This window comes from Rousettus aegyptiacus, unplaced genomic scaffold (assembly GCF_014176215.1).
Source record: "Rousettus aegyptiacus isolate mRouAeg1 unplaced genomic scaffold, mRouAeg1.p scaffold_m13_p_14, whole genome shotgun sequence".
In the NCBI taxonomy this organism is placed as follows: Eukaryota; Metazoa; Chordata; class Mammalia; order Chiroptera; family Pteropodidae; genus Rousettus; species Rousettus aegyptiacus.
The window spans coordinates 32903702-32928115 of NW_023416289.1; the positions used below are offsets into that span (position 1 = coordinate 32903702).

Genomic DNA, 24414 nt, shown 5'->3' on the forward strand with positions numbered 1-24414 from the left:
CTGCCCTAGGCACTAGGAAGCTGAGGTGGCAATGGGGTTCTTCATGCAAATGGAGCTGGGATTGAGACAGGTTGGACCTGTCCCTCCAAGGAATTGGCAATGGCACTCAAGCAACCTCTCCTTTTGTCTTTGTCTCTTTTCCTTATATCCTTCATCCCTCTCTTATAATTCAGGCTTTTTTTCTATCCTGTCTAAACTCTTTAGACTGGCATTGAAGGGCTTCTATGCTCGGGCTTTAACCTGCCTTTTTAACTTTTTCTTCTTATACTTCTTTTGCACATACCTCACATTCTGGCCAAATTAGACTCCTTATCAAATAAATATACCTTTCTTTTTCCTCCTCCAAGCATCTGCCCATGCAGTTCCATATTGCTAAAACAACCTTCTCTCATCTCCAGTTCTAAGAACCCAACACCCATCTTGGATGAAGCTTCCCTAATTCCCTCTGTGCCCATCCCTCTGCTCCCACACATTTTGCCCTTCTTGGAATTGCCATATAAATTCATTTGTATCTCTCTAGCATTGCACCTAGAGTAACTTATGTTCTTCTCTTATTTCCCTCTTAGAACATTAAGTTCCTTGAGACCTGGAACTATATCTTAATCACCTTTATATCTCCCCAGTACCATGGCTTACACAGAGTACAGGCGGAGCCAACATTTGTTGGATATGTTAGAATTCAAGCATCCTTCCACCTTTCTTGCTTTGGGTCTGGATCCCTTCCATTATCCAATTGCCCATCTCTTACTCTTGGGTCTTCAGCGCAATGACTGTTTTGAGCTAAGACAAGGAATAGGGGCAAAAAAGCAAAACAGGTCTTAGAGCTAACCACTTAGAAATGGGATCTAGACCCTGAACTTTGAATGCCTGCTCCATTACATTAAGTTTATCCCACGCCACGCCCTCCCACCCCTACTCCCCCAGTTCAGGAGTTGTATCACCTCCAAGTGACAAAACATCCTAATCAAGCAACCCTCTCCACAATGAGGTTCAGGTGGCCCAGCCAGTTCCTGGTGTAATAAGGAGGTGCTAGAATATCTACTGATGCTGCCAGGACAAATCAAGACCTTATTTAAGAATGAGCCTCTTTACCCAACCCGATGCAATGTACACAGATGGCAGGCCCAGGGTGGGAGGGCCACAGTCATTCATAAACAATCTTCATGAACCCCAGAAGCTGGCAGTTCAGTTCAGTTCTCATGCTGCCCCTAATACCCCATCCTTCTTTAGCCTTAGAAAGCCTCCTCTGTTTTCATAATGGCGTCTCCCTCCTTTCAGGGCTACCTGAGGAGACGATGCTTGAGGGACACTCGCTAAGCACAGATGACCTCGTGGGAGTGGATGTCATGTGCAGTTGGTGGTACTGGAGGGGACAAATGAGAAAATGAGGTGGGTGGAGTACCTCCCAAAAGGTTTTCTGGAGGACACACGTTTTTATGTGTAACGAATTCTTGCTAATTGATTAACAGTGACTGAAGGAACTCATTAACCACCATTCTGTCAGCATGGGGTCAACCCCAGGAGCAAAAGGAATGAAGAATTGACAAAAGAAAACTGATGTTATACAATCAACTCTAATTAGACATGCTAATGGAAGAACACTTTGGCATCTAAAGCAGCAGATGATCCAAACACGTCTAAACACCATCATCTATAGGCTCCAGGGTTCTTTGGCAACAAACCGACTTCCCTATTTTCCTCTCCACCTGATCCTAATGCTGCTAATAAAAGTGTTAGCCAATTTATTGATGTCTTACTACATGGCGGGCCTTCACATGTGCTCCAAATGCACAATCTCATTGAAATATCACAGTTATTCCGTGAGATAGGTACTATAATTACTCACACTCTATAGGTAGGGGAACCACAGCATATGGGGCTTAAGTAATTTACGCAAGCTCACAAAGCCTCTGTTTGGCAGGGCCAGTGTTCAAACCTCAAGATCCCAGAGCCTGCATCTGTATTGCTCTTTTCCTGGGCTGTGGAGTAGAGTCCTACAAAGGGCCTTGGCCCTTCCACATAGCACCTTGTGTGAATTAGACCCATGCCCTGAGAGCTGGGGGGCAGGCTGCATTTACCTCCTATTAGCCCCTTTTGTGGTGTGCAGACTGCACAGCCATAGGGGGCAGCTCTGAGCACACTCTTGCATTGATGTCAGTGAATTAAACTGTACACTCTTGGCAAAATAAAAACAAAGAGCTAAGAGATTAATGGCACTAAATGAGCATATGTTCCAGAATGAACAGGCAATTGCCTCAGTTTCCAGATGCTTCATGTAGTATGAGCATTTTGCCACAACAGATATGTCTTTAAAGATATTTCTAGTTCTAGTTCTCATGTTTAAAGATAGGTATTTTTGAACAATGCCTCTAAACACAAGCCAGCTGCTTCATGTGTACAAACAAACAAATTCTGTTCTCATGCTGGAAAAAAAAAACCTGGCTATGCCGGAATTATGATTTGTTTCAATTTAGTACCTTTTTGATGGATTTTCAAGTGTAATTTTGGCTTCATATGACTTATGTTGTAAGTGCTGACTTTAAAATCTAGTGTCTCTCCAAGCTCCTCCCCTTTCCCTCATCTATATCACCTCTGTGAGTTTGTGTTCTCTGAGTGTCCAGTGTCCAGTGGTCGAGCAGGTAGGGGGATTCTCACTCGGAGAGGGTCCCAGCAGTTTGGATAATGACTGGCAGGAGAATTGGCCTGGGAGTCAGCATTGCTTTGCACACATCACATTGGGTTAATGGGTCCGGCAGAGGCATAGAGCTGGCTCTGTATCACCCCATCTCCAAGTCTGGTTGACCTCTTAGTTCCTCTCTGAGCATACCAGTAAACCCCTGTTTTCCCACAGGTCTGCCCCCACCCCACCCCAGATCTGCCAGAACTTGAGTGTGGGTAGAAGGCGAGGCCCAGCCCTGATTACTACATTACAGACACACCTAGGGGTGGGAGCCAGCACCTGGGTTCAGGGAGGGAATGGTGGGTTTGAAGGGATGCACGCTGGGGCCTCAGGGCCTTGGTGAATACATAGAGGACAAGCCTTAGAGAGAAAGGGGGCCAGGGTGTGGGGTACTGAGGTATGGGGGTATGTGGGATATTGGAAGGCAGAGCTCAGCGTATTCCTATCCCATCCTTTCCTCCCTCTACCAGTGTTATTGTATTTAATAAAGCAACCACATTGCCCAGCAAATCTGGTCTCTTCCTTTGCCACCCACCCTTTGTCCTTGAGTACCCTTTGCTTAAACTTCTACCAGGAAGACTTCTTGGACTGATCCCACTTAATTCTGATACCTCCTTCCAGTCTGTAATTCACAAATATTTATCGAACAGCCACTTTGGTTCTTGGTGCTGGGAATTGGCACCTGTTCTGTGGAGTTTATTCAAAGGAAACAGATCAAATTCTAACAAATGACAATAACAACAACAACAACAAAAAAGGAAACAAGATAATTTCAGAGAATGATAAATTCTGTGAAGAAGCTAAAACAGGGTGATGGCGATCATGATTGCATAGCTATCCTTGGCTGAGCTGGTTTGGGAGGGACATTTGAATTTAGACCTAAAGCGGTTAAAGCTCCAAACTTCTGAAGATCTTGGGTTCCAGAGGCAGATAACAGCAGTGTCCCCGAGGGCCTTTCCCAGCAGGTCCGCATGACATTGGAGAGGGAAGCCAGAGCCCATGGTGGGGAGTTGGGATTTTATTCCAGGGCAAATGAAAAGTTTGTGGAGGATTCTGAGCAGTCGTGGAGAATGGATTTTGGGGGGGAAAAATGAAAGGATGTGGGGAAGATGCTTCAGAGGTTCAAGCTGGAGAAAGAGGTGGCCTGCCCTTCTTTAGAGTCCTTTACACAAGAGGGCCTTAGCCTGCTTCAGATGGTACTTTAAACTTTAAAGGGCTGCTTTCAGCCCTTTGGACTAGGAATGACCCAAGAATCCAGAACCATGTTGACCACCTCAGCTTCCCTTTCAATCCCTCAGGGACTGGCTTGAGGAGACCAGAGTTCCCACTATCTCTGAAAAGTCACCCACACCCCACCACACCCAGGAAGCTAGCTGTCAGTCAGCCCTGGGACAGCTGCGGTCTCCTCCTCGTGGCCACAGGAGGTATTGCAAGGCTCCCCACACAATTGAAGCTGAAGATAAATGTGTAGCAGTAGCCCCAACTTAGGGACTCAAGTGGGAAGGGAATGAAGAGCAAGGGAGTAGTCATCTTTCTCCCAGTCAGCTGGGTTTGATCAAATCAGTTTCCCCAAGTCCACTTGGGGCCTGATTTCTTTCATTTCTTCATCGACTATTTGAGGCCTGCCCTACACTGTGCCAAGCACTGGGGTTGGAGCAGTGACCAAAGCAGAGGGGTCATGTGCTCAGGAAACGTGCGATCGCAGAGGCGGTCACTTAGGCTGGCAGGGTGTTTCAGGTCCTCCTCTTACTCCTTGGGTCCCATAGGCATATGAGAGACGGAATGAGTGATGGGGGCTCCTCAATTTAGACATACACTGCGACCTCAATGGGGCTTTGACTCAGAGACTCTCCAGCCGTGTCCTCAGGGCTCCTCGGCTATGATAAGCCTGGGCTCAGCCTGTGCCCAGAACTTCTGCCTGTCTCCTCAGCACATTACTGGAGAAGTGTTCCGCTGCCCCTCTGCATCCTGGAGGCGCAGGGTCACTGCATGTGATGAGGTGCTGGAGATCAGCCACTTCCAACAGCTTCCTGTACACATCGACCCAACCGTCCCCTCACCCAGCCTTCAGTGCACTTACGAAGCCACAACACATTCTCTACCCACCCCTCGCTCTTGTTCCTGTCCCCACTCTTGCTCTCTGGGACAGATCTCCTCTCTTTGAACAACCTCTTTATTCCCACCTTCTGATTTGAATAGCTCCCTCATTGCATTTTCAGGCTAGCAAACACCTATGACTGCTTCAAGGACAGTAAGCATGGTATTCAAATGTAGGTTAGGTGAAAGTCTTTTTTTACAGGTAGACAAACTGAGGCCCAGTGAGATCAGCTGGCTACTTCTTGTCAGGAATACCCAGGTCCTGTCTCTCTCAGCCCACTGTTTTGTATGCCACTGTCAGGAGAAAGACAGATCATCTGCCCCTAAATCACTCTTCCATCCTCCCCGACCTGGGTCATCGGTATAGTATTAAAGAACAAGATTTGAGAGCCTTCGAGAAACAAGATTCACGTTTTATTTCCATAGAAAACCTCAAAAGTAGAAGAATTGCCACAGTGACTTCAAGTCACAAAATGGAGTAGGTACAGAAAGTATCTGGTTTCCGATGAGGCTGCTGGTCAAGGAGACACCACAGGGGGTGGGAAGCAACAAGGGACAGACAGAAGACTGGTCCCGACCTAGAAGGAGGTGTCAGCGCCCAGACCAAGGCTGGTGCAGAGAGAGAGCTGGGGGAGGGGCCGGTCAGGCTCCTCGTCAACTGGCATTCTGCAGGGCCTCGGTTGTGATTGGAAGTAATTTTCTAGACGAAAAGAAAAGAGCAAATGGTAGAATGTGGCTGCTCCTAAATCTGTTGAAACTGAGTATCCTTTCTGCCAGCTTCTGAGTTCCCACAGTCCCTTTGTGTCTTACCAATTTTACCTGTCATTCCCCTCGCTTTTGCTATCCTTTAAAACAGATTGTGTGGCTCTGCCACGTTAATCTATTACTTCTTCCTTGCTGGTGACTCAATTCTTCTTTTTGCCTCTGACCCTTTATACCTGAAAAGTTCACCTATCTGCAGTCACCCTGCCGCCCCCCCCCCCACAATTCCTATTCCAGTCCCTCTCCTTAACCTAGTGTGTTATTCTGTCCCTGCGAGGTCCCACCTCCGTCAGGCCTTCACTCAGCACTCAGAGGGTGCTTTCCGAGTCAGTCATTTCTTATGAGATTTCTCCACACCCCACGCTGGGCTGTCCTCCTCAGTGCCTTAGACCTTCCACCCAGAACAAAGGAGATGCCACGATCCCAGCCCTGCTCCCAGATGACAGTGCCTCAGCACCTGGATGCAGCTCCTGACACTCACCTACCAAAACTTCACCCACTGCAGCAGGCCAGGTCGTGCCCGGGAAGCCTGCAGGACAAGGAGAGTGACTGAGCGGATGTTGCACAGTCCCCTGCACCTCTGGCCTCGGACCCCTTCTCTCATAAGCCTGATTTTCTTTGCCCCAGTACTTACCGAGGAAGAAAGCGTGACTCCCCCCTGTAAAGAGAAGATCAGAGGAGGTAACGTGAGGGCTACAGTGGCCTCTCTGTACTCTGCCATGTCCTCAGGCCTCAGGAAGGGCCCAGTGGCCAGGGCAGGCTCAGACCAGGATTATCTCAAAGGTCTTGTGGTCTGAACTGTGGACACTCAGCCCATGGAATCTGTTTCATGGCAGATTTACCATCCGAAGTACATTTTACCCAAGATGATACTGAATGTGGTCCCTGACCACACATGGCCCCTGGGAGCGAGGGAAAATAGGTGGGTCTCCCTCTGCCTGTGGGGTGGATGGTGATTAGCCACAAATAATTGGCGATGCCCATAAGTAGTATGAACTGTCTCTTCACCGCCTCTCAGTCAGCAGAGCTGCTGACCTCTCGGTGGCAGGCTTCTCCCCAAGGGCAGGGCTATATTCTGAAAGTTGGAGGGAATACCGCTTGTTTTTTCTTCATCAGCCCAATTAGTACTTAGTACATTTACTTACTGAACTTGTAAGATTGCTTTCTCTACAACTGAATGCAACAAAATTCTCAAACATTTTTCCTTTTATTTCCTTTATGGAATGAAGCATTTATTTTCCCACCAGCCGGCAGTTCCTGGGCTAGCTCTGCCTAAGTGCCAGTCTATCTTCTTATTCTCTACCCACTACCCACAAAAGGTCAGCGGTTAAAGAGGTATAGAGCAGAAACTACAAAGGAAGGCTGTTCCGCCATGTGTCATGTGATTTTTTTTTTTTTTTTTTTAGAATATATGTTTCTCTTTGGGAGGATATTGGTTCCCAATTTTCTCCATGGCACATGATGCAGCTCCTGCTCCCTTGTAACGTTTTCTGAGTGGGCAGGTGTGAAGAGCACTGGACCTTCTACCTTCCACTTCCAAATTGTTCTCAGGGAGCCCGAGTCTCCCCGCAAAGGGGTCGAGAGACATGACTTTCAAAGAGAACAGAACTTGGCTTTCAGCCACCCACGTAGAGGACCCTGGTAGCAAAAGCCTCCCACCCTTAGCCCCACGCAGAGACTCCCACTGTAAACGGGGCAGTTGCATGTCTTACCTTAGCAGGGATCCTGGCTGAGTACTGCCCACCAGAGGCAGTAGGATATGCCTGCTGGTTATAATTGTTCTATGGCAGAAAACAAGGGTGGAGGTGGGGCTCAGGACAGAAGGCATGAAGGCGTTTTGCTCCAGAAAACACCCCGCCTCCCTGCCCCGGCTGGACTCCTCTCGAAACCCCTGCCTTCTCCCCTCCTTGTGTCATGTGTTTTCTTTTCTAGAATCTCCTCCAGCCAGCCAGAGCCCACGCGCTCACTTCATTTCGTGTTCTTAGCCCAAACGGCCCCGCCTCCTTCCCTCGCTACCTCTTCCAACTCCTCAAGTGTTACTTGGGAGGTGAAGGAAGGAGACCAAGGATATAAGTGAGGTCTAAATCAGGAGGTCACGTGGCAGATATCTTACCTTAGAAGTTACAGCTGCTACCTCTTGCCATCCTGCACCAGACTGAGAAAATTAGAGTGGCGGAGTGAATTTCAGATTGACCAGACTCAGGAACAATAGAGGGGCCACAAGCCTACAAGATCAGTCTGAAGGCAGACTTACCTGACCAGCACCGCCTGCCCTCTTCTGGAGTGATGATGCATTGGCGCCCTGTAAGGAAGAAGGAGTCACAGGGCGTCCCGGTCCTTCAGGCCTGGCCAGCCTTGCAAGACTGCAGCACCCTGCTGCCTAGGGTCTGCCCCTTGTGGAGCACCAGCACCCCACCTACCCCACCCCACCCCTCTCAGTGGTCCCTGATAAATGCTGCCTACAGAGAGGGCAGTGAGCCTGGAGCAAACTGATGGCCCAAATAGATGCAGGACAGATTTCCATACTTAGTGTTAGGGGAGAAAGGGTAGAGAACTGGGTGTGGCAATACAACCCTCACCCAGGCATCTGGAGCATTAGCAGGCTGGCCTGAGATGGCGCTAGAATGACAAATGAGTGGTGCCCACACAGGCTCCCCTGGGACAGACCCAGGCCCCTCAGCCCCAGCCCACCTTTTGCTGATACCAAACCCTACTCCCCTCATAGGCCCTTTTATCCCTGTTCACAAACACTGTTCTCTACAGGGTCCTTGGAAGAACGGGCTGTTATCCCCAGAGGCTAAGTGTTAGTTATGGGTCCAAGAGAAAGAAAGGGGAGATGTACAAGAGAGCAAATGAGGCCGCTTAAGGCACACTGCGGATGCGCTTGCCACTTACCCTTCCCCGAGCAAGGCCAGGAAAATTTCTAAGCAGTAGGAGAGAAGCTTAGCTTCTGCCATCATCGCTTCTCTACAAGGAATCCTACCACTACCCACCCCTGCGTGCGCGCGCGCACGCACACACACGCGCACACACACACGTTCGCGCGTATGCGCGCACACGCGGTTAAGATGTTCTTCCTAACTCCACCTTATCCACATCTGACATTGGCTTTTAACTCCACTGTTAGCCCTAGCACTGAGGTCACAAACTAGTTGACCACCAGCCTCCAGACATTTTTTGCTTGGTATGCATTTTTAATTAAATTCATTATGAGCAATTGAAAATCAGATTTCTAACTTTTCCTGAACAATCAGGTGACATAGCCACCCTGGTGCTACATGAGTGTGTGACAGCACTCAGCTGGAAGGCCTTGCCCTCCCCCTTTGCATGGCCCTGCCTGTCCAGCCTTAGGTGTTTGGCCCATGTAGATGAGCAAGTGAGCAACTCTTGCCTCAGTGCCCAAGGGTCCTGATTCCCAAAGGCCATTGGCCAAGCAGACTCAAGGTATGGCTTTCTGGAAGACCCAGAGGTCCTGCCTACCCTTCCCAGTATGCTGTATCTGCCTGTACTTGATGATGACCTGATCCCCTTATCCCCCATACCTCCTGTTTCCTTTCAGCTTTCCTCCCTAGTGCCCCCCTTTTTAGTTCTGAGGTCCCTCCCTCTTCCCCATCTGATGTTCCCCACCACCTGCTCACCCCGCAATACCCACCCAGCTGTAGCTCCCTCGGAGCCAGGCCAGGCCCAGCAGGAGCAGCAGCAAAGCAGAGACAGTAGCCAGCTTCATGTTCCTACACCTGTGAGTGCCCTAACCCTTGGCCTGAGCTTTTATCCTAGGGAGGACCTGCCACCCTGCTCCTCCAGTGACTCACAGCTTCTCTCTCCCACCCCACCCCCACTCGGCATTGCATAAAGTGAGAAAAGTGGGAAGGGAGGGAGGCACCCTCTCTCAGCAGAAAGGATGAGGAACTGGGACAGAAACCAGATGCCACTGCCAAGGTCCCAGAACCCCATGTCCCCAGATCTGGGCTCCGCGATCCCGAAATGAGAGGTTTTGTCACCCTTACCTCGATAATTGCTTTCCAGTTCAGGAAAGGAGTGTTGTGTTTGAAATCCTGGAGGGAGAAGGGAAGATGAGTGGGCCGCAGAGAGACAAAATTCAGAGGGTGGTGCGTGGCAGCTTATTGGGAAAGTTTCAAGACCACATGCAAGAATGGGTTTTGGAGGCTGCGTGTGGGTTGAGGTTAGATGAAGATAAGCTTAAAGGAGATTGAGGGTATCAGAATTTCTGATGGTATCGGTGATAAGATTTGGGTGAGATTAACAATCTCAAAATTGAAAAGGGGGAATTTTGTGACAGGTCAACTGGAGCTGGGGTGGCTGCCTTGAGGGGAGAGGGGAACAGGGGAGAGGGGAGAGGATGACCAAGATCCCCAGCTCTTCAAAAAGTGAGAATAGTCCTACCTCCCAGAGTCGGCTGAAGTAAAGGAGAGCTCGAGTGGTGGGGGGTGGGACTTGGCCCTGTGGATGAAAGGTGGGGAGCAGGTTAGCAGGGAGCCTGACCCCCTGCTCATCTAAACCCCTACTCCTGCTCAGTCTTCAGTATCGCACGTGACCAAGGTTTAGGGGGAAGCTGGGTGACCAAGGAAGAGAAAAGCCAGCTCTCCGGAGCCATTAACCATCCTTCCTGCCTCCAGCACATACAGAGCGTTCTTCTCTATCCCGTTTTCCCAAGTCTCCGGCAGAACATAACTGCAGCAAAACCTCAGGACCAGAACTTGCTGCAGAGTTTCCTGCCTTTTCACCTGCCATGCCACCTTCAGCCCATTTACCAAAGCTGTGGGGCTAAAGTCAGCCCTTCCAAGACCCCCTGGGATGACAGTAGAGACGTAAGAAAGGAGCAGAGACCAGGAGTGTGGGGCAGCTAAGGTTTATTTCAAGGGCTAGTGTTGAGGTTAGTGGTGAGATAGTGTTGTTTTAAGAAGGGGTAGGGGACTCTCATCCATCTGGTAGTTCCTTTTCTGGCGGTCACGGGACACGAAAGCTCCTCTCATCCTGGGCAAAGAAATAGGTTCTAAGAGGGAGCTCAAGGAATAGGACTTCAGGGTGTACTAGACCAAGACAAGGGTAGTTGGGACCCCTGCTCCAGAAATCTGCAGGGACCTTTTCATACACGGCTGTCATCCTGTCAAATTCAGATATACCAGCTTGGGCTTGAAAACCCCCATACCTTGCCGGGAACCGTTATGTATAGTCCCCCTGTCCTTAGTCCTCGCTCTGGAGGAAATCTGCAGGCCCCTCACCACCAGCCCTCACTGTGAAAGAGAAGGGGCTCTCCATTCTCCTCTCTGCCCAACTCTGTCCTGCCCCTCTTCGGAGATCTGCTCCTCCAAGAAGCTGCCCCAAATGAATCCTGCCTAACCACACGACTGGCTTTACTGCTCCCCACCCCCAGATGTGCAGAAACACTTGGTTGTCTGTTCTGGAGCTCTGGAAGGTGTCTGTACGTGCCCTGGTTCTCCCATCAGACCCAAGTTCCCCATGCTTCCCCTGGCCTCTCCGTGGCCCACAGTAAGGAGTCTTGCCCCTTCCAGAGACTGCTCTCTCTAAAACAGAAACAGTCTATTTTGTTCATCTTGTTCAATCAAATCAGAACTGCGCTGCAGCTGGGAACGTCTGTATCTCCTATCCTCCACTCCCCATTTATCCCCTAAGAGCAGACTTTGACTTTCCTGAGGTTTGGGCTGCCTCTTGGCCTCTGCCTACCACTACCGCCACCCCTACTTCCTGCAGGTTTAGGAGGGCATGATATTAATCTTCATTCTATTAAGTTAAGGGTTGGTTAGGAACTCAATTGCTCAGGAGAGGCTGGTCGGGTGGCTAGAACGACTGTGACAGGCAGGGGGCGTTTAGCTCTGAGAGGGCAAGCCACCCTGGAAAGAAGCAGCTGCTGCTGCTACTCAGCTCTGGTTTATTTCAGTCCCCGGAAAGGATCCCAGCGTTGCCAAATTTTCCCAGAAAAGCCTGAAACCCAAGTCATTTTGTGAAGTCTTTCAACTTTTAAACTTTGGCAACTAATTTGTTCTAAAAAATAGATCAAACAAAACACATCAGTGGGTTGTCAATTGCAGCTTCTAGAAGCCTTTGGTATTTGTTTGGATTGTTAGTCTACTCTTATCCGCTCCTTCCAGTCCACTCCCTCTACTATTCTGATGTCACAACAACCAGTCCAGGGGTTCCCCTGCAAGGGGGAAGGCGAAAGAGGTTCTGGGCCCCAAGTGTCTCCTGCGGTTATGTATGTACAGGGCACCCATCCGGTACACAGAAGATTTTTGCTTCCTCCTTTTCTCCACTGTCAGCGTCAGACCTCATTTGGCCTTTTAGCTCCACCTGACTGTTCAGTCCATCCCCACCCAGCCTCTGCTGCCTCTCTAGCTTCCTGAGGATTATGCCTTCATACTCTTCCATTAACCCCCAGGTTTCAAAGCGGAAACTGAGGTTCAGACCTGTTCAAGTCTACATGTTAAGACACAAAAGAAGCCCATTCCTTCCTCATCCCCAACTCCCAGCTGTTTCCAAACTCCTCCTCTCTTTTCGGGTCTCTACTGTTCTACCCCTCCCCACCCCCCACCCTTTCTTTTAGCACTGGCCAAAATGCTCTTAGTGGCTGTCATTATTATTTTCCTGGATCATCGAGCAGAGGTTTAGCTTTCTTGTCTATATCCCTCTCCCACAAAGATCAAACAGAATGGCCTTCCAACCCTTACCTTGTTTATGGCGTCCCAGTTAATGAAACCCAGCTTGGATTTTAAGTTCTGCAGAGGAAAAAAAAAAAATGACCAAACTGGGTCCTATGTAATTGGCTGAGGGGCTTAGGAGCGAGAGGTCAAGGGCCACCGCTGATGGTTGTTATAGAAAGAAGACTTTATCCTGTGGGGCCAAGGGACAGGGGTTTGGTTTTCCAAATGAAAATGAGAAGAACAGGCTCGCCGAACTCACCTTCCAGAAGGTGTCGAAGTTGAAGAGCCCAGAAGATGCCTGAGAGTTCTAAGGAAACAATGAGAAATGGGATGAGAGTAAGAACCTACTCTGCGAGCAGGAGGCAGGGCTAGGAGCTATGGGTGTCAGGAGATCCCTGCCCAAGGCGGGGTGATACCTCCACTCACCAAGTTACTGAATCCACCAACAGCTTCACCTCCCCCATTGGACCCTTGCCCCTGGGTGAGGAAAAGGGAGGCTGATGTTCAAGCCTTATGGGTCCTGTTATGCATGCCAGCCCGTCTCCGCCTGCTCCCAGCCCGCCCACCACTGCCTTTGCTCAAGAGCAGTGCGCTCTCAGGAAACCGCCTCTCTGCTTTACACAGCACCTAAGAACCCCACCTCCAGAAAACCTTCCTGGAATGACTAGTTACTTGCTTCCTAGAATAACCCCACCCACCCCCTAATGTGTCCTACTATGCGCCGGGCGAGTCCTGAGCCACATTCCTTTGTGGAGATGTCTCCATTTTGATGAGGAAATTGAAACTTAGAGCTGTCCAGCAGCTTGCCTCAAAGTCTGTCTCCACATCAGACTCCTGTGTCTGGACCCTGAACCATCCTGGCCTGGTTATGATGTAGAAAGCTTTGCAGTAACTGAGGGTGAGCAAGTTGGGCTTTGTTGTTCCCATTTTACCCAAGAGGAAGCTCAGGCTCAGAAAGGTCATCTGACTTGCCTAAAGACACACAGATGACAAGTGATCCTGCTGGCATTTGAACCCCCATTACTAACTCAAAGTTTACTGCTTTTCCACTTCTCAACACTGCCTTCTTAAGTTTGATTTCAAAAACTGGCCATTTTTGTTATTTATGGCTGTTTTTCCCTCACAGAAGTAATGGCTGTGATTGCAGTTGGAAAGAGGGAAAGAATAGATACATTGAGGATGATGGGGATCCCAGACCCCCGTTTAGCCTCCTGATGGTCACGTGACAGAAGTTCAGAGCAGCTTGCAAGAAACTGACATTTCTATTTCTTTTTCCAGGCTTTTGGCATTCTGTCCCCATATTCCACCACCCCTTCTCCTAAAGCCATCCCTGCTCACCTGGTAATTGCCTTGGGAGCCCCCAACGAGGCGACTGCCCTCCTTGCTTATCTCCTGAGAAGAGAGAAAATGGAGAAGAGTTGGCAGAGGAGGCAGGCAGGGCGAGAGGGCAGGACAGCAGGATGTAGGCGAGAAATTCCTGAATCAGGGGACTGAGACGTGAGCATGACCAAGGACTTCCTAGGACCCCAAGAGTGATCCATCTCTATGGGTAACTCCATCATCCCTGGCAAAGCTGGTTTTACCCCCTTGTGGACCAGGTTTTTGCTCACTTACAATGCTTGTTGGTACCATAACCACCTGTTTCTATTCACGTCTACAAGCTGCTGCCCAATAAGAAGGGCCTTAGCCACCAAAGTATCTGAATTCTCCCCTGGCGCTGAGGCAGGAGCCAGATAGGCTGTTGGAATGAACTGATTTGAACTGCAGGATTCAGTGTGGGCAGATGTTTTGCATTGGTCAGAACAGTGACGCCAGCTGGAGAGTCCGTGGGAACTGAGGTGGTGTGGAAGTAAACTGTCTAGTGCCCACCTACATGAGACATAGTCTCCTCTTGAGTCCTGCTTTCACTGCTTGGTGTGAATCCCAGACCCACCAGTACCTCCTCATCCCTAGAGCTAAAATTTAGACGAGGCCAGGATGCGGGATAATCTGTTCTGTTAATTTTGCTGCTGGAGAGCTAACCTCCAGCCACTTACTGCTGCCACAGTCCCTATTCTCAAGACCTGTTGGTCTCCTTACCCTGATGTCACCAAAGCTGCTGGGGACTCTCTGTCCTCTGAAGACCTGAGGAATGAAACACAAATTATTGTTTTAGATTCTAGGTCCATTCCAGCAAATGTATGTATGATTTAACACAATTCCTCTTAAAATCCCAATGAAACTCTATTTTGGAACTCGTCAAGGTCATCTTGAAGCTCATTTGGAAGAATAAATGTATAAGAATAGGTAAGAAAACAGGAAAATGTAAGCAGCCAGGGAAGACGTGTTGGAAGATATTAATGTGCCATGGAGCTACCATAGATAAAGCAGAACGGTCGGTCCCAGCACAGATGAAGTGAATGAACAACACAGAACTCTCAGAAGCACTCCCTAATTATTAAGGTATTTAAAAGTGATGTTTTAAAGCAGTGGTAGAAATGATTCAATACACAAGGCTGGGAGTTAAGTTTGGGGGTGAAAAACTTAATTATACTTTATCCGTTTTCTCCCTTCTGTTTTTATCTGATTTTCCCCTCATAAGGGAACACACAAATCTGATCTAAAACGTAGGGTCTGCCTAGTTGAATCAAGGAGTGGGACTGGACAGTATATAGCAAAATAAAGTCCAGAAGGCTTAAAGAGTTAAATTTTAAAATGAAATTACAGACGTATTAGTAGTGCTAGAAGAGAATAAAGACCTTTAGTTTCAAGAGCAGAAACCATAAAAGACTTTGGTTATGTAAACAACTAGAAATAGAGTTACAAACTGGGAGTTTTATGAAAACCTGTCAATCCGTAAAAGGTTAGTAAACCCGACATTTGAGGAGCTCTTCAGAAAGCCTCGTCGACGCAGGGCCACAGACCATGCTCCCTACCCCGCAGGCCACACGCCAGGCCGCCGGGCACCAAGCAGCAGCATCGCCTGGCACCAAGCAGCAGCATCGGTCTCACCCGGAACGGATCGTGTTAGAAACCAGACTCTCAGCACCTCCGCCCCCAAAGCTGCTGAATCAGAACCTGCCTTTTCTCAAGACCCCTAGGCGATCTGTGTGGACATTAGCCTCACAATTCCTCTGTCAGCAAGCACGGCAGGTGCTGACAGAAAGCCCAAATTTCCAGAATAACTAAGAGGGGAATGTAGGCTTTCAAAACACCACTTCAAAACTCGGTCAAAGGGATCATTGAATTCTGTTCACTGGCATCTTGAAATGATTGAAATGATTATGTTCCTAAAAGGACTGGTTTTCATATGATTTTTCAGAGCCCTATCTGTGATATACCCTATCTATGGTATATCACATAAGGATTTGCAATTAATTACTTTGGAGACTGTTAATAATTTTACATGCTTGGTTTCTTCCCCTAAATTGTAAATTCCCCACGGACGGGTTTAGGATGGAGGTCATCATTAGCAGTGGGGCTCAGCAGAGCTACGAGGAGTGGGCGCAGCTGCAGCAATGACCTGTAGTTACCCCAAGTTTGGCTCTCACCTGACCCCCAGATCCTCCAGACACTCGGACTTCATTCCCTGGGTTGTCACACTGTGGGAGAGAGAAAGAAAAGACCATCTCTCAGTTCCCTGCTCCCCGCCCCTAGACACTAATTCCAGCCCTCAATTTGTAGGTTTTAACCCCAAGGCAAGCCCATGTCCACGCCCCCCCTCACTCGGCAGCAGTTGAGCCCCATTCTCTGCCCCCGCTGTTGCTCTCCCATTATTTGAGGGGCCTTTTATCCTCCTTCCTACAGTCTGAGGGAGATCTATGCAGTTGTGAACATCAGACACTCACCCCAGGCTTATTTCTGCCACCGCTTCCACCACTGCTACTTGAGGAAGAGTCAGTATTGTAGTCCTATGAGAGAAAACACACGTCAATCTGGTGTCTTAAAAGGACTTGGAAGGGACCAATAGTTTGCAGCCATGCTGTATTTTCTTAACCCCCTCTCCCCAACCTCCACACCCTCCCATCTTCAGCCAGTCAGTCACTGTGGGGAGTTATTCCGAGCACAGAGAAAGCCAGATGTAGCCAAGCGCGTATTACGAAATGTAGGATGCTTTGAGGATTCTGAGCTGTTGCTCCCCAACCCCCACCGCATGCCAGGCCTCTGGAGCCTAAGTTCACAAAAGCCATGACCATGGAGCCTGAGGGCAGGCTGGGGCTCCCTCTGCCCTGCTCCAGCCTCGCCTCGCCTCTCCTCTCCTCTCCTCAAACCCGCAGACTCTAGAGCCTCTAGAGTCTTTACCTGGGAGCCTAAGCATCTGCTTTGATCCAATTTCTAGAATTTTCTAAGAGTCACTCTTAGGTGGGGGGAAAGCAGGTGGTACAAGGAGCAGTAAATCAAAGCAGCTTATGTTATATGGCTTGTTCTAGTTGCTTCCTTCCTCTTGCCTGACGCGTTTCCCAGACTGGTCCCCAAGGACGCCAGCAGTGCGCTCTCTGCAGGCCCTCCTTTGGAGCTGCCCCCTAATCCCGCTGCCGGCTGTGGGCCCTTCCCGGTGCTCGCGCGCTCTCGCCACTGTGCAGGGGCCTCATGTGTACACCACCTGTATTAGCTCGTCTGCACCGCCGCTCTGTTAACGTCCTTAAGTCTCCACATGTGAGGGCTAGCCCCCGTTCTCCTGATACCGTCCTTAGCAAGCGTCATGATTTTCTGTGCCCACCTCTCTTCTTCCACCCATTATCCTCAGCTCTGGTCGGATTTACCAAGCGGAACAGGGGTTAGACAGGAGGTAGAATATCCTCACCATAATGGGGCAGAGATAAGGATATAGAGTGATCAGCAGTAGGCAGGGCACCTCTTCTGGAGAAAGCGGAGCGCTTATATAAGGAGTCCTGCTGGGAGGGTGGGATACATATGCTGAAGGAGCCACAGGGTGACAATTGCCAGTGATGCCACCCACCCAGGCTGGCAGCTTTCAGGAAGACCTTGGAATTTGTTTCCTCAGCAGGGACCACCAGAGGCCTAAGCCCCATCTCTGCCTTCAGCAAAGGAGCAGAACTCACCCTGCTGCCCCCAGAACTGCTGCCACCGCTGCCGCTGCTGCCACCGCTGCTGCTGCCACCACCGCTGCTGCCGCTGCTGCCACCGCTGCTGCTGCCGCCATGGCTGCCGCCACCACTGCTGCTGCTGCTGCCACCACTGCCACTGCTGTCACAACCACTGCTGCTGCGGCCACCACCACTGCTGCCGCCACCACTGCTGCCGCCACCACTGCTGCCGCTGCTGCCACCACTGTCGCTGCTGTCACAACCACTGCTGCTGCTGCCGCCGCCACTGCTCCCGCCACCACTGCTGCCGCCACCACTGCTGCTGCCGCCACTGCCGCCGCCACCGCTGCTGCCGCCACCACCGCTGCTTCCGCCACCACTGCTGCCGCCACCACTGCTGCTGCCGCCGCTTCCCTGAAGGGCAGGAAGAGACCAGAGCAAGGACTGACCATGAGAACACCCAAGATACTTTCCCTCTGCCCCCTTCTTCTCTCGCTCGGGCATATTCCCTGCCCAGGCTGAGGGGAACAGAGTTCCTCTCTTTTCTCCCTGTGCCAAATGCCTCAGGTTGCCCATTCTCTTACCCCAGAGCTGCTGGAGCTTCCAGAGGAGCCGGATGGTGGGGAGTTGGTGCACTGCAGAGGAAGACGGTGAGCTCTGAGACTTCGGTCAAAGCCATTGCCACAGGCCAGGTTCTCCTGCTTCTTATAGCTTGGCTTTCTTTCCCAGAATGTTTCTCCCTCATCCCCATCTAATTTCCTTCCCTTTCCTCCTCACCTCCTTCCCAAACCCTTCTCTTCCCAGGCCAATCTGCCTCACACTTCAAGCCCCTCCCTCCCTGTCTTTCTTTCCTCTTGGTCTCTCCCACTTTCTCTCACATGCACCCGGACACCCTCTTCTGCCCCAGACTCTTCCTCTTACCTCTGTATTTGGGTTGCCCCTCACTGAGCCATAACCAGGCTGGGCCACAGTTCCCTGCAGGGAGAGTGAGACTGAGTGTGGGATCCGAAGGACAAGGGAGGCATGGAGAGTGTGGGCTTGAAGAGAGGGAGGCGGCAGGGTCAGGGCTGGGCCGCTTACTTTACCTGAGCATTGGTCCCCATGTTTTGTGACCCTCCGTTGCCTCCTTGGCCCCAGGAGCTTCCCAAAGAGTTGGTTCCAAAGCTGCCATCTGAGCCTCCAGAGTGTCCATGGCCCCAGGGAGTCCCTGAACCTCCAGGATTTCCCTGGCCGTGAGCTCCAAGGCCACCCTGAGAGCCAAAATTGCCGTGGCTTCCAGACGGAGGCTGGCCATTGGTTCCCTGCAAGGACAACATGCACTTACTGTTTTTCACTCTGTGATGAGGGGAGGGCGGGCAGAGCAACTAAGATAGAGAGGAGCCAGAGCAAGACGTAGGGAGAGGCAGGTAGAGACCCCAAGGCAGTGAAGGAAGGATGCATAAGATGGAAGGAAACTGCCTCAGACAGCCACAGATAAGCTCCCCATTCATCCTTTCAAACAATTCCCAAGATTCTCAACCCGGCTGCCCACAGCCTCCCATTTCCACACCCAGTTTCCTTCCAGCCACTCACCCAAGCACTGTTGCTGCCAGGTATCCCCTGCCAGGAGTTGTGGGCACCATCGAGTCCATGTCGAATGATATTCTCAGCCTGTCTGCCAGCCTCACTCCCAGTGTTTCCAAGAGCATGGGCTGCTTCCCCAACCCCCTGGTGGATGGCCTCCCCAACCCTATGGCCAAAAGTATCTCCCACTGCCGGGCCCATGGCATCCTGGATTCCAGAGGGGGCTGCCTCTCCAGCCCCTGGGCCGAAGGCCTCTCCAATTCCATGGCTAATGGCATCTCCCACCCCACGTCCAATGGCCTCCCCAACACCTTGAGCGCTTGCCCCTGCATTTAGCAGTGGGCCAGCCCCTCCTCTGCCCAGGCACAGGGCCAGCAGGAGGCAGGCCAGAGACCCCTGCAGTTTCATCTCTGTGTCACTCCTTCTCTCTCCTGAGTGTCTTCTTCCTGCCCAAGTTTCCTTCTTTTTGCCCTTTTTCTTCCTCTGTGTCCGTGTGCCCTCCCGTGTTCTCTTCTTCCTTCCGACCTTGTTCTCCCTCCCTCTAGGTCTGCACCCTTCTCTCTCCTTTCCCAGACTCCCCTTCCTTCCCACAGTCCTCCTCCCTGCCACTACTCCTTATACCATAGCTTGGGAGAAGGCGACAGGGCCGGGCAGCCCAGAGTCCCTCCCCCCAGTGACTCAGGGCCAGCCGCCGATAGGGTAATGAGCTGTAATTGTGAGTCCGAGAGTCTGTGTTGAAACAGAGAGAGGGAGTCCATGCATCAGGGAGGTGGGGAGAAATGGAATGAGATAGGTACAAAAGTGTTTCAATTTCCCAACCCCAGGAATTTGGGGCACAGGGTGGGGATGGGGGCATCTGAGGAGATAGGCAGTTGGTATCTATTGGAAGCAGCAAGTAGAGGAGACTTTGGAGGGGGGAATCACAGTCAAGACTCTCCAGGGAGCAAGGGTAGGGAACCCAGTGGAACAGGACTCTTCCTAGGTGTAAGCCAGCCTAGGTCAGGGGACCAGAATGAGAGTCAGTTAGTTGCCCTTTCTTGGTCTTTCAACAGTTTCAGTCAGCCTTTGCCTCTCCATCTCTCTCCTCTCCCATACTGCCACCTAAAGGTGACTGCTCTCACCCTCTTCCACATCTTTCAGCCCACAGAGAGCCTGGGAGCTGTGAAACTGGCCTCAGTCCTCAGTGGGGACCCCAGACATCCGGAAAGGAAGGGGCTGCGACCCTGAAAGTGGTCATCGAGGTGTCTTGGTTAGCATCGTGGTGGCTCTTGGCTGAGAAAACTGGGTGTGGAGCAGGATAGCTGGGCGGGTCAGCCACCCCCAGGGAATGAGTGGGAGGAAAAGACCTAGGGAGGGAGCAGCTGACCCAGGCACCCATCCTGTTTACCCATCCTAGAGGGGACACGTGTGTGAGTTCATGGCCTCTTGGGAGGGCCGAGACTATATCACCTCACTCCACCCATTCCCCAGCTTCCCCCAGGGGCCAAGGCAGCACTGGCAAGGGAGAAGGGATCAGCATCAGGGCAGTTTACCTAGATCATCAGCACGACGCTTTCCCCAGTCCCAGCTCAGGACTAGAGCTCAAGCGTCCTCCCAGGTCTCATCCCTGCTTAGCGAGAGCGGTGGCTGCTGCTCTACTCCCAGGGGCCCCCACATCTTCCCACTTGCCACTGTCTCATATCACTGCAATTCGTCACCCAGTTAGGAGGATCCAGTTTCCACCTACCTTTCTCAACGTCTCCCAGTCAGTCTCTCTCTCCACCCCGACATCTGCACCCCACCTTGTAACATTCAACACCTCTTACCATGTAAACACAATCCCTGTCTGTCCTCCGCAGCTACTACCTCCCTGTTATTCCATCTCTGACTCTTTAATGATGATAATGATGGTGGTGGCAATAATAATAATGATTACAGCTCCAGTTTACCGAGTGCTTTCTATGTGCCCAGAGCTGGACCAAGGACCTTACGGCTCAGACAGCCCGGGAAGATTGGTCTTATTACTACCCTGTTTAGAATCAGAGAACCTGGAGACTTGGTGACTGTGTGGTAGCGCCAAAACCAAGCCCAGGCCTGCCTCACCACTAACCCCTGGCTCCCAGGGTTTGCTTTCATTCCAGTGTCTCAGACCTCCCCTGCTTTTCAAAGCCCACATTCCTCCCCAAGTAGAATTGGTTTGGGTTTCGCCCTGGCACCTTGTGGAGGGACAGGGAACAAGAGTAAAGCTGAGGCTTCCCAGCTCCTAAGATCGGTCACTTCCCACTTCCTCAGGTAGGAAGGAGGTAGAGCACGCGCTGATTTGCACTCCTTCCCACCCTTGCCTCATGGGACACCACCCCCACAACGCCGGATACCTGCCCTCTCCCTTTCCCGGTACTAATAATTTTCTTTAAGCCAGCTTACTTTCTTAATATATATTTTAAGAGAATACTTTATATTGCTGCTGGAAATGAAAGTCAGAATCGCTTGCCCATAAATAGAAAGTACCAGAAAAATGCAGTGAGAGGGAAACGACGGTATCACATTATAGATGACTGCAGTTCCTGCACCCTCTCTGTTAAAAAGGGAGGTTAGTGGGTACGAGAGAGATGTTCAAGACATAATCAGAAAGCTTCAAAGAAAATTTAAAAAAAAAAAAGTTTCTCATTGGGCGTTTCAGTTATTTAAAGCCATGTTCACAAGCCTCCTAAATTCTTCCCTGCCACCAGCAGTCCCATATTCTACCTTCTGGGAAAAACTGCTCTCAGATATCTCTGGACCTGAGGGGTCACCTCAAATCAGTCCTAAGGAATAATTATTAGATACTTGTCATAAGGCATAATTATTAAATACCCAATAGAAGATGGGGTGCTTTTACATGCAAGATCTCCTTTAATTCTCCCTATAACCTCAAGAGGTAGATATTATTCCTATTTTACAGATGAGGTAACTGAAGCCTAGGGCTGTTAAACATATACACTAGCTCATATGTGAAAAGATCATAGTAAAATAAAGTTGCCAGAATTTGACCCAAGTCCGCCTGATTTCAAATAATTTTTCTTCTACATCACCATGCCTCCCTTGTTTTGTACATCCACAAATCTGTAGCATGCTACAAATTTGTAGCATCTACAAATCTGACATGTCCACATCATGACCCTCTAAGTTCAGCTTTTCTCTCTAAATCACTACTGCATTCATTCAACAAATATTGAGTACCTACTCTGTGCCATACCTGTTCCAGGCACTGGGGATACTGCAGGGAACAAGATCATCAAACCTCTCTCCTTAGGAGCTCACATTCATTGTGGAGGAAGTCGGACAACAAACATATCAGCTGGTGGTAAGCACTATGAAGAAAAACAGGGCGGAGTGAGGAGATAGAGAAGACAGAGGGGGTATTTTAAATAGGGTGGTCAAGAAAGGGCTCTTTGAGGTGTGACCTATGAATTGAGACCCGAAAGAGGTGAGAGAGTGAACCATTAGGATACCTGGGGATAGAATATTCAAAGCCAGGGAATGGTAGTGCAAAGGCCCTGAGGCTGGAGCAAGGGCAAATGTGAGGAGTTGAAGTCAAAGAGGAAACCATTGTAAAGACTTTGACTTTTAGTCTGAGTGATGTGGAACCAGCCGAGGGCTTTGTGTTGAGGAAGGCTGTGATCTAACTCAGGTGTTAACAGGGTTCCTCTGGGGAACAGACTGTGGCAGGGGGCAGAGGGGAGCGGCGGGGACAAGTATAGGGAACAGGAGGCTTGGGAATGGGGAGTGGGGGCTGGACCGAGTATAGAGAGGAGATGAGACCTTGGGTCCAGGCAGTGTCTCTGCTCCCTCCTATGGGGCCTCAAATTGACATCAACTGGCTCATACCATCCACAGTGTTTATCCCAGAGTCTAGGGTGAAATCTTAGCCCCGCCACTTACTAGCCATGATCTTAACCCATCTGCACAGTGGTTTCCTCGCCTGCAAGAAGGGTGAATGTGAGGATTAAATGAGGTAACAATGCAGAGCTTAGAGCAGTGACTGGCATAAAGGTCCACTCATCATAGGTTCTTCCTAGTGTTGTTCATGTTAATGTTGTTGGAATGCTCTTTCTGCAGTTGTTTAGTTTTGAGACACGTGCATGCACTTCCTGAAATGGCCAAATGCAGAAACTTATTTTTATTTTTTTAATTAATTTATTTATTTTTTATGGTGATACTGGTTAATGAAATCTAGTAAGTTTCAGCTATACACTTTAACAGTAAGGCATATATATATATTAATACTGGGTGTTCACCTCCCATAGTTAGATTTCCTTCTGTTACCACATATTTGACCCCCTTTACCTGCTCTACCTCCCCACTCTCCCCACCCCCTACCCTCTGGTAACCATGTCCGTGTTTCAGAAACGTATTTTTAAATATGACTTATTTTGAAGCAGCCCAATCCCCATGGGTCCCAGGGAAACAGGCCACCTCACCAGCAGAGATCACCTGCAGGGAAATGCTCTTGAATAAAGCCAGGCCAACACCACTTACTAGGTGGGTGGCCTCAGGCAACTCTCTCCCTTCTCCGAGCCTCGACTTCTTCTTCTGTAAGGGGGATAATCATGGTACCTGCCTCTGGAGAGATCGTAAGGATGGAATGAATCACGTCTGTAAGTGCTTAGCACAGACATAGGAAGCACCCAATAAAGATGGCTGTGAGGGTCCCGCCCAAACTCCTCTCCCAGTTCTTCCACACCTGCAGAAACCGGCCTCTCCCGTCTTTGTTACTCCCTGGCCCGGCTCCACCTATCTGTCTCAGGTTCCTCCTTGCTCGCACTTACTCCAAGGCCTTTCCCAAGTCTGCTCAAGCCGGTAGCCTTCCCTCTACTAGTTGCTGGTCATTTGTGCCTGGCCTCGACCTCTCTCCTCTTGAACCTCTTAGTCTAGGGGAGAAATGGATATGAAACAAGTAAATGTAGGCGTACAAATTATCATAAGCACTGTGAAGAAAAAATCGGTGCCGTGAGAAAAAATAACAAAGGCGGCCCTTATTTGGATTGCGTGTGAGGTAACTGAGACCTGAAGGGTAAGGAGGAGGCACCACGGGAGACGAGAGAGGAACATGGAGGTTTATATCTTTATTCCCCTTTACCCTTTTCTCCTATTCCTCCATCCCTCTCCCCACTGGCAACCATCGGTTTGTTCTCTGTATCTATGCGTGTTTCCATTTTCCTTGTTTGTTTGTTTAGCTTTTTAGATTCCACGTATTATAGTGAAATTACATGGAATTATTTACCTTTCTCTGTCTGACTTATTTTACTTAGCCTACTACCCTCTAGGTTCATCCATGTTGTTGTAAATGGTCAACTATACTTTAATTAAAAAGTGAGGAGCATAGAGAATATTCTTAGCAGAGGGAACTGCATGCAAGGCCCCGAGGCAAGAGTGAGCCATGCCTCTTTTATCCGTCAGAAACAACTATGTCTTTTCCAGAAGCCTCTCAGGATTGACCCCCAGCACAAATTGATTTTTCCCATACCTCTGGCAAACAAACCCAGCAAGAAAATGTGCATACAAATAAAATCAGTGAAAGCTTTTACTTTATGAAAGAATGGTTCCCTTGAATATTCCCTTTTCAGAAGGTACTTCTCCAGTCCAT

The 24414-nt window shown here is 49.9% G+C and overlaps 1 protein-coding gene across 1 annotated transcript; it reads right to left on the minus strand.

The window, feature by feature from the left end:
• Positions 1–5178: 5178 nt before the first annotated feature.
• Positions 5179–19336, minus strand: DMKN (dermokine). Its single transcript, XM_036232249.1, has 21 exons — positions 18819–19336; positions 18332–18547; positions 18168–18221; positions 17831–17881; positions 17555–17660; positions 17159–17163; positions 16047–16109; positions 15750–15800; positions 14299–14343; positions 13558–13611; positions 12646–12696; positions 12479–12526; positions 12247–12294; positions 9944–10000; positions 9547–9594; positions 7794–7841; positions 7653–7694; positions 7252–7320; positions 6174–6197; positions 6021–6068; positions 5179–5477 (listed from the first exon to the last, which is right to left on the minus strand). Exons 1-20 carry the CDS (start codon positions 19215–19217, stop codon positions 6021–6023), a joined length of 1527 nt encoding a protein of 508 aa, XP_036088142.1. The 5' UTR covers positions 19218–19336; the 3' UTR covers positions 5179–5477.
• Positions 19337–24414: the final 5078 nt, after the last annotated feature.

Excerpts from the sequence above, each read along its gene's own strand:
- DMKN (XM_036232249.1), bottom strand. The coding sequence starts at position 19,217 with ATGAAACTGCAGGGGTCTCTGGCCTGCCTCCTGCTGGCCCTGTGCCTG. Across the intron at positions 13,612-14,298 it reads GCAGCTTTGGTGACATCAGG|GAGATAAGCAAGGAGGGCAG; the intron begins GTAAGGAGACCA and ends CTCTCTTCTCAG. Across the intron at positions 12,295-12,478 it reads ACTTCGACACCTTCTGGAAG|AACTTAAAATCCAAGCTGGG; the intron begins GTGAGTTCGGCG and ends TTTCCTCTGCAG.